Consider the following 20650-nt stretch of genomic DNA (forward strand, 5'->3'; position numbering starts at 1 on the left):
ATATATATATATATATATATATATATATATATATATATATATAAATCATAAATATATATCAACAAAAAACATAAGTACTTAAGTGCAATATTAAAACATAGCCTACAGCGATGAACCGACTGGCCTGTCAAATAAAATGAGCAGAATGAATAAAAATGAGTACACAAACATAAGTAAAAGTAAGTAATATAAGTAAAATGAATAAAAATGAGGGCATAGTAAAAACATGAGTACATTATAAAAACACACAGCGATGAATCGAACTGGCCTGTCAAATAAAAATGAAACAAAAAAAACACAACAAATGAGACATTAACATGATATATTACAGTTTTCAATTATTTATGATTTCAACGAACGCTGGCACAAAGCTGATTCTATAACGCTCAGTTCTATAGGATTTAAAACCGGGATTTTCTGTGCTTTTAATCGGGGTAAAAGGGACTTTGGAGGGCAATGAGGGGAGTATACATTGAAACCTTGGGTTACGACGCAGATTATTTCTTAAATTGGTACAAAAAGTTACACGCCGGGCTGCCAGGATAGGGAGGCGGAATTTCTTTAGGAGGAGAATGTAAGGCACTGCCCTGGCCGTATATAATTCTCAGGGCTCTTTTCTGGATCATTTCTAGCGTATCGGACTGATCCACTGTAAGACCAAAATGCTGCACCGGGCAAGCATACTCAAGCTGTGGACGGATAAAAGATATATAAGGGCGAAGGATTTGTGCTTTTAGACATGCAAATTTAATAAATAGCTTAAGGAGAGACAGAGATGCACTAGCATGTTTAACAATAGAGCAAATGTGGGCCTCCCATTTCAAACCGCTAGTCAGTGTGACCCCAAAGAGTTTATTTTTGTTGTAATTATTTCATTACGTATTGGGTTTGTAAATGATGGTTTTGATTTAAGAAAACTAAAGGTAATAATATTAGATTTATAGGAATTCATTTTCATTTTGACTGGGCTGCTTCACTTGCAATGTCTTCAAGAATTTCCATTGCACTTCTCTTAATATTTCTTCTGCACTTTTCGAGCAATGACATTTCATCCACAAACTTCCAACGATCGGCTGATTCATTAGCAAGATTATTAATCATTACTAAAAGTAGTAAAAAACTTAAAAGTATACCCTGTAGAACTCCAAAAGAAATAGGATGTGAATCAGAGTAGACATTTTTACTCTTAAAAACTTGACTTTTTTACGACAGAAAAGATGCAAATAATACTGACTAGATAAGAGATACTTTAAGATCATTCAGAAATTTGTCAACTAAAACGTTATGACTAATATGATCAAAAGCAATTTGGAGGTCGATTAAAAGGAGATTCAGTCACGTATTTGGCTCGTCAAATAGTTTGTATACTTAATCGAGGAGAATGATGAGGTAATGTGTCGTTGACAAACCATTCATGTTCCAAAATTGTTGTTCAGTATATAAGTTCAAGGATCGTCTTTTTAAGCCAATCTGTTGCGAAGCTCTCATACAGTATAGAGAATATTGTTGTTAAGGTATTTGGTCGGACTCTATAAAAATCCAGACTAACACCTTTCATCTGTATGGGTGTAAGTGTAACGTATCCTTTTTACCAGCACTTAGGGAATTAACCACTTCTAGTTATTGTGTTAAAAATATTGAAAATGGTTTTGATAACTTATCAGGAAATGCTTTTACTAAATCAATTGGAATATCAAGGGGGCATAATGAAGTTCTCTTTAGTTAACGTATTTTCGCCTCAACATCAACAGGCTGTACTACAGGGATATACTGGTCTGGTGCTGGGGGGAGGGAATATTACATGAGAGAGCAGGGAGGGTTTGTACAAGAGCGGCAAGATGTGTATTTAGTGAATTAGCAGTAGTTTCAAGGGGAACATCAAGATTAAAGTCAACATTTTTGACTGTTTTACATCTGATTTTCTTGACTGTATTATACCACTGCTTCGGTCTTGCTTTAAAGAGTGCATTTACTCTGTTACGGTAATACTGCGCTGAAGCTTTCCGAATCTACTTCTTTAGAGATTTTCTCAGAAGGTTAGCTTCTTCAGTTTTTCCTTGGCGTAACAGTATTAATTTTTGTTGAATTATACTTTTTAATGTATTACTTTTATATAGCTAATTATTAGAACATCTTTTCTTTTTGATCTCGGGAAAATGGAGTAAACACTTGTTGATAAGTTTTCCTTGGAAAAGTTCGGCTTTGTTATTCGATTCGTCGGCAGCGAATGCATCTTCCCATTGCTCTTCTGAAAGCCATGTTCTAAAACTGAGCAGACCACTATTAGTAATTGGTCGATACTTAAATACATTAAATTTATGTTTTTACTGGAAATTTTATGCTGTTTTTACAATGTAAACACATAGTGCCAGCGGTTCTTTTGTCAAATGATTTAATTGTCCCTGAACCTAATTTCATTGAAGTGCTTCTGATGGTTGTTGTTTACTTCATTTTTTTTACACGAACTTATATTCGGCGATATATCGCTTGTGAAAAGTTTTAAAATAAAGCATTATTCTATTCTATAATTAAAGTTAAAGCTAATGAACAAATATACGTGGGACTGTACAAACATCAGACATTCAAATGTTTTGAAATTTATCCGCTAGCATGGCTTTCTTGGGCCCTTGTGTAGCTACCTGCAGACAACAAGTTTGGACGATTAAAGATGTATTTGCTGATAGATTTCAGCTCAAATTCTTGTTTTTAAAAAAGCTCAAAACCTTCAACAAGCCGAGACTTTTTTGTCACAATACTAAGATGTACAAATAAAAAAAAAGACAAAGTGAAAATCTACAAAGTTCAATGATTCAAGATGTATGATTCAATGATTCAGTCCCTCCCCCCCCCCCCAAATAATTTGGAGAGAAAACTATAATTCATTAAGTGACTCTTAAACTGTGCTCGTTTTAGGCTTCAAATTCGCTCTTTACTTCGACCAGATAATTTTTTTAATTAATCCCAGCTCGTTTTTAATGTAACAAACGCGAGAAATAGTGGTCCATTACGCTTCCTCATTAATTTGTATGCAAATATATCGCCTTTGAAGTCTTGTCATCAAGGAAATAGGTCATCTACTTCTTATACAAGCTCAGCGTAACATCAACCAGGGAGTATTTTGCTCTTGTTGGCGCGTCTAGTGCTTGAAATACATTATAGTGAGGAACATTTAACAAGTTCGACTGTTTTCAATGTCTGAATTAGACTATGGTATGTTAATTTTTTGTTTTAAGCTAGATTAAGCAATTATTTGTTATTTGATCTAGGCTATCCCATAGGGCAGTACCGAAGGAATTCAGGCCTACAGAGGTCAAAGAACCTAAAATCCCGAGTATTGAGTGATGCTACGATTTTGTTGCTATTGAAACTAGTTCCAGTGGTGCCAATCACGAGGGGGGGGGGGGCGGGGGTATTTGCCTCCTGGGTTTCTCCCATTCCTTGATTTCAAAAATAAATTTTTATTTGGCATTTTCATGGAAAAAAAAATAAGAAAAAAAACTGCCCCCCTCCTTAATTTTTTTATAAGTATAGGATTGAGGCGGTAGAGAAGGAAATATGTTAAAAAACAATTCTTAGACCTACTTCATAATTGTAGTTGACAGATTTTGACTGCAGCTGCACTATAGTTTAACCACAACCCCCCCCCCCCCTAGTGTAAAAATATATAACCCATATTATACGTTTCCCGTGTATTTTGCCATGCGTCACCCTTGTTTCAACCCGTCAAATTAAATAAAAAAGATATTAAATAAAAAAGATGATTTTTTGACAAAAGTACACATTGTGGGGGTCATATGGCACTTTATGATTGCCTTATTAAGTTGAAATTATAAGAAGAATTGTTTATAAATGAGCCCATAATTAGCTCTCTATGATGTCCATGTGTCTGGCCCAGCCTTTCTATTCCAAAAATGTCACCCAAATTGAACTTTTAGAGTACAATATGGTAGTTCATGACGGCTTTATCGAGTCTAATTTACAAAAAAGATATTAGAATTAGCCATGTTTCAGTGCCGCGATCCCAACGAAGAAATGAAGAGGACATATCGCTGCTGCCCATGCAAAAAAATATTATTTCTTGCTGTTAAAGGAGGTGGGTTATAATTTTCCTGTATTAGGTTTCGACAATTGGAATTTAAAGGGTGCACTTTTGGATTTGCTAAGACGCTATTTTCAAATCACATACAACTGAATGATGTGATGCACGGGGCTATTGGAATATCGCTTGGTTAAACTGTGACATTTAATATCCAGTGATGCGCGCAGGAGTTAAGGAAGGGGAAGGGAGATACTTAATAAAATAAAGTTGGCAAAAAAGACCAATCTTATACGAAATACACCATCACTCACCCCAAAGCTTGTTTACAGCATGCTACTGTCGTCTCCACCAACTCATAGCTGACAATTTTAGTTAAAGCTGAACGTCAGCATTTAATTATAGTTGTATTTATGCATTGTATAAAGATTTTGAAAATAACCGAATAACGTCGTTGCTAATAGTAACTTTTCTTTACTACCCCTTGAAGAGAAATGTACTATTGGAAACCTAGGGAAGGAAGAGGCCATCTTTACTTTTTTAACCGTTTGGTACCCCCCCCCCCTCTGCTCACCATCAGGTGGAAGAGGGCATGTACATGTGGTCCCAGAATCGGGACAGCTGGGCTGCTATATATTCAATAAAATTATTAGTTCAGAAAAAGCGCGTTCGTAGGCTCAGCGATGTAAGATGACCAAACTTTCGGCTCCTTCACCAGCTCCGTTAAAAACTAGCTAGGTCCAGCTCTCAAATTTGAAGTGTTTTATAATATAATAGAAAATATAGTTTATATCAATTTATGACCAAAATAATAAACAAAAGAGATCCAGTTAATGGTCCAGCCTCAGCTTTGGCTCATGTTTGTGATGGCCCCTTTCAACAAAGAGACTTGATTTTCCTTCGACTAACGGGAGAAAATTCAGAACAGATTGGTACAGCACATTCCCTTGGTTAGAGTATAGCCCAGTAAATGATTAAGCATATTATTTTACCTGCCATGCATTTTACTGTTATAGTAAAAATATATAAGGCAGATGATGCTTTTACAGTGAATGGGTTCTCTAATTGGAAAAAAGCCGTCCAAGCATTTGAAAGCCATCAGAAGTGTAACTCACACATGGATAATGCTGTTAAACTGGTCTCTCTTAAAGAATCGAACACAACTGGTTCTGTTGCTGGAAAAGTAAACACTAAATACTCCAAGACGTGCAACAAAATCGATTGTATCTAAAATCCATATGCGGATCAGACAAGGTATCGCATTACGAGCCCATGACGAAACTATGGATTCAAAAAACAGAGGGAACTTTTTGGAGCTCATGGAACTACGCTCTTAGGATAATGATGTGAATGATGTGATTCAATAGGTCTTCGTTGAACGTAAAAATAATTTTTCATATATTTCACCGACTATCCAGAATGAATTATTATCTACTATCGGAGATCACATAAAACAACAGATAGTTAAACAAGTAAAAGAAGCGAAAATATTCGCTGTTATTTTGGACGAAACTCAAGATACAGCAAAACATGAGCAAGTTGCAGTGGTCTTGAGATATGTTAATGAAAACTTAGAAGTTTGTTGATATGTTAATGAGATATGTTAATGAAAACACGAATCGTTTGTTGGTTTCTGTCGTGCTGAAAAACATTAGCCGCACTAATAAAAAATACATTTCTTTCACTAGACCTGGACATTAACAGACATGAGAGGGCTTTATAAAGGTGTGGCAGCCAGAATACTTCAGGAGAGCCAATCGCAATGTATACTCGTTGCTGCGCACACGCACTGAATCTATGCATTGTCAGCTGCTTTAATTTAGTGCCTTCAATTAGAAATACATTCTTTGTCCTTCAAAGTATCTATAATTTCATTGAAAAATCAACCAAACGCCATGCAATTTTCGAGAAGATTCAGAAGAGTTCCAAGTCCTTTCCAGGGGGAACCACAACTTTAAAGTCACTAAGCGACACCATATGGACTTGTCGCATTGCGTGCACTTGAAGCAGTGCGTGCACTGCTGGACAACTTTGAAGAAACTCCTGCAGCTTTAGAAGCAATTTTAGAGACCAACCATGACGCTGGAGGACAAGCCAATGCTTTGAAAAAAAGTATGGAAGATTTTAGCTTTGTTTTTGACCTACTCCTTCTAAGAAGAGTTTTAATGCAACGCGACATATTGTCGAAAACGTTACAGTCCAAAAGTGTGACTTATGAAGTGGTAAAAAGGGTCAAGATCAGTACTCTCGAAATATTACAGTCCTTTCGATCAGAAGAGCTTTTTCTCCAATTGTTCAATGACAGCTCAGAATTAGCAAATAAATGGGGTTTTAAAGGTCCTGAATTGCCCCGGAAACGTATAGTTCCAGTTAAATTCGGTGGGGGTACAATAGTTCCATATGAGACAGCACCAGAGTTTTTCAAAAATACAGTCTTGTATTCTGTTATTGATATTCTAACTACAGAAATTGAAAGTAGGCTATAAGAGAACAGTTTGAACGTTTTGAACAACTTATGCGTAATGCTAGGTGTAACCGAAATGAACAAAGACGCTGTAAGCTTTGTGTGTGAGTACTATAAGCTCGATTTCGAACGCTGTATGTCTGAGCTACAGTGTTTTTACGGAGTTGAGGATATGAAAAACAAGAACATTCTAGAAAGAGCATCTGTTTTTGCTGAAAAACGCTTGAAATGTGTGTTTCCTCTGATATTTGATCTATTTAAACTGTACTTAACATTTCCTATGAATTCTGCGTCGTATGAAAGATCTTTTTCTTGCCTTCGATGGTTGAAGACATACTGCCGCAACACCACGGGGCAAGAAAGATTATCTTCACTTGCACTTTTGGCAATTGAAAGAGAAGTACAGCTTTACCATGATAAAGTGATAAAGGAATTTAATATAGAAAAACATAGACGAATACAATTTTTATAACAAGTCGGTGTAATATAGAGCCAAAACATTGATTTTTTTTTATTCCAGGATTAGTGTGTATTGTAGGTTTATTTTATATGTAAATTCGTCTAATTTTGAAATATCATAAGATTCATGTTACAATATAATATCAAATTTGGAATTGTATGTAATAAAACTTGGAATTATCCTGTATTTTTGCTTTTGTTTTACGTGGCCCACTTATTTTAATGCTATTTATTAATATAAAGCAGTGAACCCAAAATAAAATCAATTTAATACAAAGTCACAAATAATATTTCAATGAATCACGCATAGTAAAAGTTTAGCACAACAAATTTTATCTTACAGTCAAAATCTGTTCAAAATTGCGTGCAACTGAATAGCACGATACACGGGGCTGTTAGAATGTTGCTTGGTTCAACTATAAGATTGAGCATCCTGTGCTGGGAAGAGAGGTTGGGGAAGTGGAGGGGGGGGGGGGGTAGGTTCTGCAACATTAATAATTAAGCCTGCTGAAAATAGCCGAATGTATATGAGATTTGCCTTAGTCCATGCAAAAGCTTTTTTAAACTATACTACTGTCGCCTGTAGCAACTCATTGCTCCTAATTTTAGTAAAAGGTTGATCACCATAGTAATGAATTTTATGGTTATTTAATGTGTGTTTATTGTTTGTTATGTATTGTGTAATATTTTGAATTTAACCTAGTAGCGTCTTCGGTAAATTGTAATTTTTCTTCAGTATCGCTGGAATAAAATTCTTGCCCCCCCCTCATTAAAAATTCTGGCGCTACACCCCTGCCTGAAAACAACGATTTTCTAAGGTTTTATTTTAGTGGCTTCAAAATTATGAAGTTGTCAGGGCAGTATCTTATTCTCGTCAGTTTTGTTACGTTGAACCATGCGCATATTTACAGTGTAATTAGTTGCAAAGACTAAATGCAAAACTTGACAACTCTTTTTAAATTTTCAAATTTCACAACGCTTTTCGTACTTAAGATTCAAAGATTAACCATCTGGAGATTTCCAAAGGCAACTACACTTTCAAAGGAGAGCTACTTCTTCTTAAGTTGTTTGGTCCCATATGTTTTAGCTTACTTTTTTCGGGGGGGGGGATTTTCCACCCACGTTTCTTCTTTTTTTAAACTTGGCCCCTACTAGTGGAGAAATGAGATCTTTTTCATTAAAAATTGAGTGGGTGAATTTCCTTATTTTTAAAAATATATAGTTACTTAAGGCTCCATTTAACCAATTCAAATAATCATATATCATTTTCACAGTCCTTAGTAGTTAGTATTTTAAATAAAATTTCGTGAGCGATTTCCTCTCTCGAAAGGTGGAAAAATACATTTAATGACCACGAAGTTTCTAAGCTGGAAAAATACAAAGCCCTCAAGTTGCTCTGCGTCATTTTTTGCTCCGAGTTGGTCCACATTGAATAGTCCAAAAACAGTAGATTCCAGTAAAATTGGGAAAACATTTACTCTTAAAAAATGAATTATCCAAGGATAGCTTCAATTTTTAACATGAAAGCGTTTCTTATATAACTTGTTATTGAAGTAATTATATTACGTGCCATTTCTGCTTTACCTACCAAAAGGGCTTTTATCTGATTACTTATATCCGTGGACACCATTGTAGAATCAGAAATTGAACAGTAATAAGTGATAGTATCTTCTAGGAGCGTCGTTCGATTTCAGAGCCCTGTTGACATGCAACTATTTGTGTATTAGATTTAAAATCATGTCGATAGTACAAGCAATCATTTTCTCCCTTTTGCCTGAATGTCACCTTTTAGGAAAATGATGGCCCCCCTTAGCGACATACCCTTGATAGTGCTGGGTAATCTAGAAGCTGACAGGGGATATTAGCCAAAGAATAGACGCTACCGCGGATTATTCCTTCAATCTAGAGCCCTTGATGAATTTTGCAGCCCATAGTCAACGTTGGCAGAGGATCAGGAGACGAAATGGCAGCTAAAAACGGTAAATAAAAATGTCTGCCTCTCAGCACCAGGTGTAGAAGAGGACGAAGGGGTACAATCACATGTCTTGTGGCTGAAAGCCCTATGATGGTATTTTTAACTTTGCGTGAAAGCCTGGCAAAATGAATCCCCCCCCCCTTTGAATTCAACGATTAGAATTCTTGATCCACGAACGCGGCGAGGTTAGAAAAGCAGCAGGGGCAGAGGCATGTCGCCAGTAAAATGTGATTATGGTTCCCCTTGCAGCAACCAAGTTGTACTGGGGGACAAATCCATTATTGGTTTGATATCTTTAACCAAAATTGTTGAATAGCTTTTTTTAGGCTTGAGGCTATGCGCTTTTATAGCAAGAGCCTTGATGTGTTGGTTCATCCTAGGATAAATGTCACTGCTTAGTTTTGACGAAAAAAAAAGCTTCTATCCTTGTGGAAATCGATCACGATTTCTATTTCTCAGGTAAGTGTTCGTTTCTTTGGTTGCTCTTCTCATCTTTAAAAACATAATTAACGTAGAGTTTTGGTTATTAAACTAGAACCATTATTATCTTCTGCTTTAATCCCTTTGACTAAGTTTTTAGGTATTTGTATTTTATCTCAGGATTTTCATCTTTTTGCCAATCCGCGAATTCAGGTTCTCAAAGGTGTTAATTTGGGTTTCAGCAGTCAAATTTTATTTCACACAATGGGACATTTCTGAGACCACGCTAGCTAAATAAAACGAGGAAACGTAAGACAGCGAAGAAACACGAGGTAAACCACTTACAGTGAAAAAATGTAAAATGTAAATATTTCGGCCGAGACCTTAAAACAGAATATTTCGTCCTCCTGCACTGAGGACGTTTGAGTTGAGGTATCTGAATCATTTTCTTCGTTGTTCTGTTTTCTCGTTTCGCCATGCCGCACAATGAAAAAAAGCTTCAAGTGGATGAACGCTTGAATCACCTTTTTTAGACCCTATTTGAATAATTCGTCTTACCCAAAGCCGTTCTTACACGGTTGGGGGGTGCTCAGGGCAAAATTAATTAACGCGCTCCCCCCCCCCCTCGACTCAAATAGAAGCAAAAAAGACGAATTAAAGCGAAAAACTTGATCAGTGAGCGACCTCCAGCCACAGCGACTGCCCCAGTTGACCCTCTTCCCCCTTTGAACTCTACAGGTCTTACCAGCAAAAAAAAAAAAAATCATGTTTAAAATAAAGAAAAGTATCCCATTTATGCACTGGTAAACATATACTATTGGTATTCTTTTTAAGATAGGTATTCAAGGAGTTTTTTTTATCCTCTAGGAAGAGAAAATTGTCTTGTTTTCAATAAGAATCTCTAGCCAGAACAACTGTAACAACGTCACTTAACCGTTTTCTCATAACAGAACTTACCATTTTCTACTTGTCTTCATTTAACATCCATGGCCGGACACGTAAGCAACACCTTTTTTTTCGGTGGGGTGGGGGTAGGGGCAATAGCAAAAAAAATAAAAATTTGAATAAGAAGTTACCAGAACGAAAAAATTAGGTTTTCGGAACTCCCGGTCAAATTGATTTGTAAAAATTTATATTCGATAGGACCGTAGCAACATGTTTTTAGCTTTGTAAGCGCGTTTCATAAATAACTAATAGCCTACGCCTCTAAAGTCATAATCATTCCGTAATATATGCACACTTTTCTAGTAGCTGGGGAAGTTATTAAAAAAAAAAAAAAACTAGCGCGCGATATTTTTTTTCTTCCTGCTTTCTAAGTTGGCTATTAATAAGAAGAGATGGCACAGACTAAAAAAACAGCCCAAGCTTATGGGCTAAGCATATGTACGACAGGACTTCGAAAAATTGTTTAATTACTGTGGAGTATTGGATGAGGTCGTACCAGAAACAAACAGAAGATTCCTATAAGAGATACTCCATGAAAATTCATATAAAATTTTATTTTTAAACGAAACAACACAAAGCCTGCCCATAACAAACACTGAATATCATATTAATATAATTCAATTTAACATATCTAACATTTACTAAAAAAAATTAAGCAAAAGTTAACAGAATATCATTCATTTAAAAAAAATATACACATATATATATATATATATATATATATATATATATATATATATATATATATATATATATATATATATTAATAGAATACTAGTAGTGATAGTAATAAAATACTATCACCATCGAAGAGTTGCCTATCGAACGAGAATGTGTAACTTCTCTTGGGACAAGAAAAGAATAAACAGGTATTTTTTAAGATGAGTAACTTTCAAACAATTATTGGTTAGACTTTAATATATTACGTTTTTCCGAAGAAATGGTTACACAAAACTTATTTCATTAGTGCTCTAGAAGCTATTATATAAATTACAATGCCGTTTGCGAACTTATAATGGTGACCCTCGTGCACGGCAAGAAAAATGCAGAAAAGCAGATCACATTGAAGAGAAGAAATAATGCTTTTGATTAACCTCAGAGTTATTTACTTTGGGTATTTGTTTAGGAAAGTTTTGGGTTTTATCAAGCGCATACGTAGGAAATTTTTCTTCTTCTTTTTTTTTTGGGGGGGGGGGGTATACTAAAATCAAATTAATTTTCGAAATTTGAAGAAGTGCCCAGAAATTCAGGGTAATTCATGATTGCGGACCTTGAGTCCCCCTTCCCTTGTGTACGTTCCTAGTTTTTATAACCTGAAAACATAACGTAACGTTCCGAAACATAGCACGCTTAAGAAATAGCGTTATTGACAGGTGCATGTATGACAATTAGTGGCAGTTCTGGCCTCTCTTGCGCCCGGGGCAAAATCTTGATTAGCACCACCCCCCCCCCATGTCTCCCAAAATCTTTCGTTTATTAACAAAATCTGCATACAAAATATCCAAAAATAACATTAAAACTTATCAAAAACGGTCTACTTACTTTTATTTTGAAGGAATGGCGATGAAGATATGGAAAAATGATCCAGGGTTTTTGTTCGGGGCGGGGGGGGGGGGTATAAAAAAGGTTAAAATGCATCAAAATTTGTTTATAGGCATTTTTGATGCGTTTTTGCGAGTCGAAGAAAATTTCAGGGGGGCCCCCCCCCCAGGATACGACCTGGTTTACTGCCAGGTCCTCTACTTTATTAATAAAATGTCAAAAATTACAAAATGATTATAAGCATTAGGATTATTTATTGAAATTTTGCGCCCCTAAAATTTCTGCGCCCGGGGCATTTGCCCCCTCTGTCTCCCCACCTCCATAAAACTGCCCCTTGTGGCGGTTAAGAAAGGTTTTAATAGGTGTTGAATTTTACTTTGGGAGCCGAATATCACAGAGTGAAGTCTTCATTGGGCGATCGTTTCGCTTCTATTTCGAATACGAGTTGAAAATTGTGTCTTTTCGGTCCGCGAAAATATAGAAAAAATTGTTAATTGTTTAAATGATGTACTACTAAATACACCATTCTGATAGAGTGAACAAATAGTACTCACATTAGATAGGTATTCAAGTGATTTTTTTATAGGGATATTGTAGAGCATTTTGCTTTCAATCTGATACCAGCCAGAATTCACACAGCAACGTCGCTAGGCCGCGTTTTTGCTTCTGTTAAACTTCATATTCAGAAATATTGGAGACGGCAGTTTCTCTATCCATAAAAAAATTGGCATAGAAAAATCTTACTGCCGAACCTTTGTTCAAGTAGAGGTAAAGTTTAGGTAATCGCTTTCCTGCCATGGTTTTACATGCATGAAGACTCTTTTTCTTGGTGAAGGAAATGAAAGAATATATACATATACAACATATATCTACTTAGAAATACAGGACCCCGAGTTCCATCCCAGCTGCCGGACGGTCGGGCGACAGGCTTGCTACCTGTAAAAAGGACCCGCTAACAAAAGCCGACAACTGATGCCGTGTGCGCTATCACCGGATCTAGAGGATTTTTATGTATGGGACTGTTGTCAACTATCCAACGGTATTAGAATTCTTTTTTACAATGCAAAAGACAAGTATTTTCATAGCTATCTGCAAATGTACCATTGCAGATGCCATTTTGATTTCAAACATTCCATCTTTAAAGTGCGGCACTATACTATTTGATTCAGACCTTCAATGGCTCTGGCTTCGTTAATGGCTTCATTTCAATGCGTACTTTTTGTAAATATCGATTAATAAAAGTTTAACCTTATTAAACATCACCTCATCCAAGTTAAACTTTGTTTCAGTATCTAAGAATAAGAGCAAATGGCCAGCAATACTTCTATGGCAAAAGAGCAAAAATTCAAAACCCACAAAATTGAGATCAGTTACTCCGAATATATCAACCGTCTTTTGAGTCTTATTATTCCAGAAAATACCTTTGAGCGCTTAGAGCACAAATTCTATGACAGATTATTATTCTGAAAAGTTACCACCTAATGCCTTTCAAAAAAATCAATTTTATATTTGAAGTTAGACAAGCCGTTTTCCATCTATCCTATTTCTGAGAGATTTTGCGTGATGAAGTAATTAAACCTTTTCCAGAATTATTTGTGCGTTTTTCGTGTCCCATTTAAATTACAAGAGCACATTGTTCAGAAACTTCAAATAAAATAACCCCGAGAGATATTTAAGCCTGCTAATAGTTTTCTATACCACCCCCCCCCCCTAAAGACCACGCAAGACCACTTAGCTCGTCTCATTAAAAGTAATGACACAAGAGTACACTCTTAGACGCCGGATCACCCCCCTCAACCCTCTCTTAAGGGTCAGAGCAATCCACACCCATGTTGAAGTTGAGTTTCTTGTTTCTAATTAGAACGGCAGTGCAGCTAAAAGGAACTTGGTACAAAGTGGCAAACTCCATCTCATTTATTATGTTTTTAAAATAATGCTTTAAGCAAACTACAAATTTATTGACAAAATTCATCAGAATAATTTTGCTTACATCCGCCCCTATTCCTTCTTAACAAGATTCGAGAGAGATTGTAGAAAAAAAATATTCCTATTAAACGGCAGTTGAACCAAATAACACCAAAGAAGAAAGGATTAAAATACTCCTTAAAAAAAGAAGAATAAAACAATTGATTAAATAGACAATAAAGAAAGCCCTATTTGGTATAATAGACTCTGTAATACAGGGTTTTAGACCTCCAGAGACTATACGAATTGTCAAATTTTAAGAGATATACCCCCTGAGAAGGATAGGCGTGGCTTCCAGCGTAGACTTCTTCATGGCAGTCTCGCCTGTAAATTGGCACAATAACTGACATTGGGGCTTGGTCTTGAGTTGGTCGCACCTTACCACCTGATTCAATATCTTGGGCGTCGACTGAAAAAAGAAGTAAAAACATTTGTATTGAGGTGTATAAAGAGAGCTTGTCAATTTAAAAAAAAATACTACTATCATATTGAAACTCTGTACCACAGAACTTTTTCGGGGAGTTCTATCATTCGAGAAGGAAAGAGGGATGGATGAAAGCCTAATATCAAAAATATAAACTTTTCATTTTTCAGGTTTTCATTTAGATAATTTTTTAAGTTTTCAGCTCATGGAGACAAGGTGTAGTCCTCAAAACTTGGTTGGGGTTTTCGAAGAGGGAGGAATTCACATATCTACCTACTCACCAGCAAAATGGAAAAATTAAACAGGGATAACTGGGTCATCACTTATCAGAGATTTTTGGTACGATTAAATAAGGCTTGGTTTGGTTTCGATTCCCAAAATCCTAACTTGATGGTCGTCTTGTTTTTACACTAAATATTAAGAAACATATTTTAAACGTAAGGAACTGAACCTACAGGATCTTTTCTAGTAATAATAACTCACTACAGCACAAAGCTTCCTGAGGCCAACACAGCTACGCACACTCCTCCTCTATCCCAATCTATTCAAACCCTTCCTCTTTACACCCTCCTAAGAAGTTCGAATACTTCTTAAATCTTTCCTTGCGACATCCTCCCACCCCATTCGGGGACGACCTGCGTCTCGTTTCACCCTAGACGGTGGGCCGACAAGGACAATATTTGGCATTCTGTCCTCCTTCATCCGCAGAACGTGTCCTAGCCATCTCAACCTTTCTTTCATTATAGGCCTAGAAAGCAAAATTGAACCATATTTTCGTACAGCTACAATCCGTAGACAATTTATCTGGAAAATATCTGGAAGCTCAAAGAAAACATGTCTTTCTAGTCCCTGGCTATGTATTTTCAGGGTTTGACACGAATATTTAAGGAATATTATTGAGTTTATGCGTACTAATTTGGTTGTTTATGTGGTAGCAATATCCACCACCCAAAAAAGAAATTCTTGTTAATCTTTTGTATATTATGCGGGAGGGGGGCAGAGTCGGGGATCACCTTCCCCAAAATTCCTTGGATGTTTGGACATTTCTTATTAAAATTGTCAGATATTCGCCCGAAAAATATTCGGCGGCTACGATTTCTATTCAGAAGCTATGAGTTGGTTGTTTTTTTTTTGTGCCAGAAATACATTCATATAATTGCTATTCTAATATGACTATTTTTTAAATAATTAGAATATTAGAAAAACTGCAGTACTAACCTGCTTCATCGGGGTCACTTTCTTCATCTTCAATATCAGATATATGAACGGAAACATTTGATTCTTCAGTTGGAGGAGTCCACTCAAACAGAACCCCAAAACCAATATCATACGAGTCAGTGGCAAACTCCCAGTAAAGACAGGATCCCTCTTCTTGAGTCGGTACTCGGACCTAACAACATCCGCAATAAAAATCAATAGTAATATCCATGATACAGAGTAGACAGAGAAGGCAAATGAGTATATCATCAAAGTTCTCTCATTATTTTTCTATCTGACCGAAAAATGGCGTTACTTTTACTCTTTTGAACGCCCAGAAAGGAAACTAAAAACCTAATTAAGAAATCTTTCATCAGGACGACATCTTTACAACAATAATAAATTAACACTTAGTTTAAACATCAGTATATTAACAATATATCAAAGAAGAATAAAATGACCTTGATTCTTAAAGGAACCATGTCAAAGATTTTACAAGACTGCGACAAACTTTTATTCATACAAGATTATATCTGCGTCACCGAAAATAACTTATTCCTATTATAGAAATATTTCTATAATAGAAATTATTTCTAGTAGGCAATTGCCCCCCCCCCCTCTTCCTCTAAGCCAAAAGTAAGAAATTCCTTAAACGCACCAGATCAGACCATTTCTCTGTTCTTTAACTCTATCTCATTCAAAGCACCTTGCATTTTGAAACCATTCTATTTAAAATTACATTCTGAATAATTTTTACATGATAAACTGGTTTAAATAAATAAGTAAATTAAGTGATTAACTTGAAAAAAAATCCCATGCTGAACTATGGTATGTGTAGTGCAGGTATCGATTTCCTCATTCACTGCCTTGGGTCATGAGCGCAATGCGTGGTTAGGGGCAAATCATCCACACTTCCCGTGCCCCCCCCCCAGATTTCTCAAGGTACACATTCGGAACTGGGTCGATTCTATCTAAGATTACAAAGTCACACCGCTGACCCCGTTATAAACCAAAGAATTAGCGAAACCAGGACTCAAACCCCTGCCTTAACGGACACAAGATTTCAAGTCGTCAGATTTAAATTAATCAGAATTCACAAATCTTAAATCAAACAAGCTAGACTTAGATATCGTAGTTGAACTGATTAAATTAATTCAATAAATTTACAATTTTATAAATAACTTTGAATGAAAATTAAAAATAATAAATTTTTCTTAATCTGTATTTCTGAACAATATGAACTTAATTTTTAATAATGAAAACGGTGATAAACATTGTCCTGGCAAAAGGGCTTACAATGTTTTAATACAAATATCATTCGGTTCCATGAGAGTTAATAAATTTTTTGAAGGAACGCCTAATCAATTCAAATTAATTGTCATCTAGTGTCTGATTTCCACCATTTTAAGCCTTTCTGCTTAAAACCTAAAATAAGAAATTTGCATATTTCTTTAAACTTTTTTAAAGATTCCCAAATTTTATGGCATTGAACTTGAAAACAAGCGACACATCGTAGCTTATTATCCAGCATAGTAATCCTTTAAATATTAATTTTTGTATATACAACTTTTTGATGAATACGTTAGGAAAACACAGGAAAATAAAGATATTAGACTTAATTGGCCTAGCTTGTGAACGACTCAAACACAGGTCTGTCAAATATCCACCAGCCAAATATCCAAATCTGGAGTCCCACCAAATATGTAGGGCCCTAAAAAGGTCTACGTTAACTATTCGTAACTTATGGTAACTATTTACTTACGGTAACTATTTCGCCGTGGCCTACTTTGATGATACTTTCTTTTTCTTCGCGTCGGATCGAATCTTTGAATTCTTTGATATCTTTTCGAGTCCACATCGAGGCAGGAAGAATTTCTTTCACTGGTACCCCATCAACTGGTAAAGCTAAAAATAGATGATTCCTTTGAAGTTGGTGGGTTCAGTATCAAGTTCGAAATTTTCGATTTTGCCGATCTAGTTCCACATTTTGACAATTTCATAGTTTCATTGATCAAGTTCGACATTTTGACAATTTCATAGTTTCAGTTCATTAACATGCCTGAAATTAAGTAATTTTTGCCCATTCACTGGTCTCTAATCCGAAAATGAGCATCAATATTCCTATTTATGAGTGCTAGTTGAGTTGCTTCCTAAATTAGCTTACAAATAATGGTAAGTTACCATGGGCGTAGGGAAGGGGGACAGGAAGGGGAGCTGCCCCCCCCCCTAGTACTTCAAATTTACTCTAGTTCTTAGCGAGTCCTTTTTTTTTGTTGGAATTTTTTGTTGGGTGTTACCTGATAGATGGTTAAAAATTTGGAAATAAACAGAAATTTCCAAATATCGTTTGCGATATCAACATTTATGTTTCGATCTTCAATATTGATTTTCGGTCCGATATATAGATAGGAGACTGACCCACGATCGGCTGATTTTGACTTGTTTAATTCTCCATGAATTGATTTAAGCGATAAGAATTTTCCTGAGCATGCCAAAGCAAAAGTAACTCATTCAATACCATCCTTGAAAAAGACAATTAGAAATACCCCACCATTTTTCCACCTGGATGCCTCTCTATCCAAGTGGTCAAGAGTGCCAAGCCTGGGCTACCCCAGCACTGGTTCGGTCGTCTCTGGCTTACGTTTGGCCACCGGACAAAAGAAAAAGAAAAGTAATCAGGGGAACATTAAAACTTGTTTTTCGGCTTTAAAATTAAGAAAGAATATGGTCAGTATAAAAAACTACAATATGAATTTCAGTAAGGTTTAAAAAAAATAACGAGTATTAATTTCAAATTATACATTGACTGATCAAGACCAAAAGTAAGCTGCTCCGCTAATCTTTGTGTTCTACCTTCCAGTGGTAGCAATTTTATTTCAACTTCTGAATGGAAGGCACTATCCGTCTTGTCAGTTGTCGCAAATTTTCTTGCTCCAGTCTCTTTTGAAAAGTGGATCTGGAGTTCTTCAGTTGATACTTTTTGATAATGATGATGTTATAAACAGAATTATCTTTCTTTCACTTCTGTTCAATCAGAATATAATCACCAGCCTTGACTTTCTCAGTGTCAAATTAGAAGTTGCTGGTAGGGGGCTTGTCTTCAATGTCTATGCTGGGGTCTGAAGAGTTGTTGTATACAGGATTATCTACGTCAGAATCGTCACTCTAACTGTAACTCTTGTAGCGAGAGACACACCTTTTGCTTTTTAGTCTTTTCACTTGTCTGACTTTCTTCCGTTCCAGGACTAGAGCTTTTTGGCAGATACAGCTTTTATCCTTGCAGTAATGCATTCTTTCATAGGGGTGTCAGTGAGCACTTCTGACTTTTTCATATTTCTTTCCTGTTGATTTTTTGGGTTTGACTTGATTGATAAAATACTGCAAGTTAAGCAAAGAATGAGAGGCAGTTATCCAGCCAGAAGTATTTTCTGGGCTGATCGTAATGGTTCCTGGCAAAGCTCCCCTGAGTAAAATTTCCAGACACTGTTTTTGTGGGGAAATGAGTAGAGGAGGGACTGTGTTCCCAACACATTAACTACCTGCACAAATCGTGGTCAACTGACCTCTTTCTGCTGACGTGATCTTCCCTACTTACTTCTGGCCTTGCTGTGCAATGATTTTACCAGGCTTGTGGATTTTTTCCGACCTGATTCGTCAAAATTTCAAATGTCTTGTGGTCTGAACATGTGTTTATATAGGCCTCGCTCCAGGTTGTTAAAGAAAGCTCCTACACTGACAGTTTAAAGCAGTTGTCTGTCATAGGCTTGTACTTATTGGCGTTCTTACTGATGGAGTCTTAAGGCAATCCATAAAACAACGGTACCAATCTCTACCTGTAATTCCTCCACTGTTTCCACTGCCTTTGCAGTTCCGTTATCCGGTACTTTTATACTCCTAATAATTGCATAAGTGTAAGCAAATTTACACTCTTCTAGGGGAATACAGTCGAAATCATTTCAGCTATCGTTTTCAAGTAAGTTTTTAGTCTTTTTTCTTGTGTCTCTGTAAATATTTATCATGTGTTGTAACAGGGTGTAAAGAAATTCAGGTCCAGACTTTTTAGAGGGATATTAAGCTTCAAGACTTTTTTTTATGTAGTCTTGCAGCGTTCCTCTAGGGACACCCATTAGTCAGTTGGATTCCAGAGAATCCAACTGACTTCTTGTAGAATAAGACAGAAAAAACTACTATTTTATTTTTTTCTCAATCACAGCCACATTTCTTTCTTTTCTCTTCTGTTTTACTTTTAATCATTTTAATCTTGAATGAAATTTAACAGGAAAAAATAGAACTTCAGTTCACCTGTTCTGACAGGATTAAAAAACGCCAGAATTAACACAGTTTTGGGTTTTAAGCTTGCCTTCAACCTTTAAATATGCTGTTTACACAGCTTTTACAAGCATTGCCCACTTTTGGACACCTTGGTATGGCATGCCGAGTTTACCCTGGGTATTGTGGCCGAACACGGGAGTTCACTATCCCACAGGATGAAAAAATACTAACAGCTAACTGGTGAAGATGGCACGTCTCGGAAGCTGCCAAAAACAGGCAAATATTAAGAGAATACAATGTGAGTTTACAACGCGAGTTTTCTAGCATTCGTAATTAGGCGTAGGCTTCCAGACAAAAATGAACAAAATTTCAGAGTTAATCACCATAAAACCTGATCCAATCTGATACTTTTGGTGAAAGTATTAATTAAGGTCAGACAATTTAATAACATACACTGCCATCTGTCAGAGCTTTCATAATCCACCAGAAGCCCCATAGGTTTTTATATTGAAACTGTTTGCTTTGGCAAAATGTGGGCCGGTCTCCCCTACACCAATTTTGACATTTAATTTTGCCCGACTGTAAACTTTTGAATTGAATTCTTAGAAGAAACTGTTATCTAACCATAATGTGATTTCTGTCAAATTGCTTTTATGGTGTTTATGTTATCTGGAAATTGGAAGTAGGATGGTGGGTCTCTTATATTATACTGTTGCAGGAAAAGTAGAACATGGAAAATGTTAAATGCCGAGTTTTAGCGAAATGTAGAATGACTAGTTTCTAAAGACCTTTATTCAAAGGACCTTGGGAAGTATTAGTACGACCCCTCCCCCCCTCCATCACAGAAGCGGCTGCCCCCCTCTACACAAGATGCTGTCTACGCACATGTAAGTTACTAAGCTTAGAAAAGCTTAAAGCTAAATTAGCCTAAAAATGATGTTCAGTTATTAG

General features: G+C 36.2%; 1 protein-coding gene and 1 pseudogene across 1 annotated transcript in view; both read right to left on the minus strand.

Moving 5' to 3' along the window:
- Positions 1 to 140: 140 nt before the first annotated feature.
- LOC148950056 (uncharacterized) lies at positions 141 to 9832 on the minus strand (annotated as a pseudogene).
- Positions 9833 to 12054: 2222 nt separating this feature from the next.
- LOC148950057 (Golgi resident protein GCP60) overlaps positions 12055 to 20650 on the minus strand; it is a 62198-nt gene continuing 53602 nt past the window's right edge. The window contains exons 8-10 of the mRNA XM_089092090.1: positions 17190 to 17332; positions 15449 to 15620; positions 12055 to 14215 (exon numbers count right to left, since the gene is read on the minus strand). Coding sequence (XP_088948216.1) covers positions 13995 to 14215; positions 15449 to 15620; positions 17190 to 17332 — 536 coding nt within the window. The 3' untranslated portion in view covers positions 12055 to 13994. The remainder of the gene's footprint in view (positions 14216 to 15448; positions 15621 to 17189; positions 17333 to 20650) is intronic.

The sequence above is a fragment of the Artemia sp. Qi Xiang Cuo genome, chromosome 7, assembly GCF_049724085.1.
Source record: "Artemia sp. Qi Xiang Cuo chromosome 7, ASM4972408v1, whole genome shotgun sequence".
NCBI lineage: Eukaryota > Metazoa > Arthropoda > Branchiopoda > Anostraca > Artemiidae > Artemia > Artemia sp. Qi Xiang Cuo.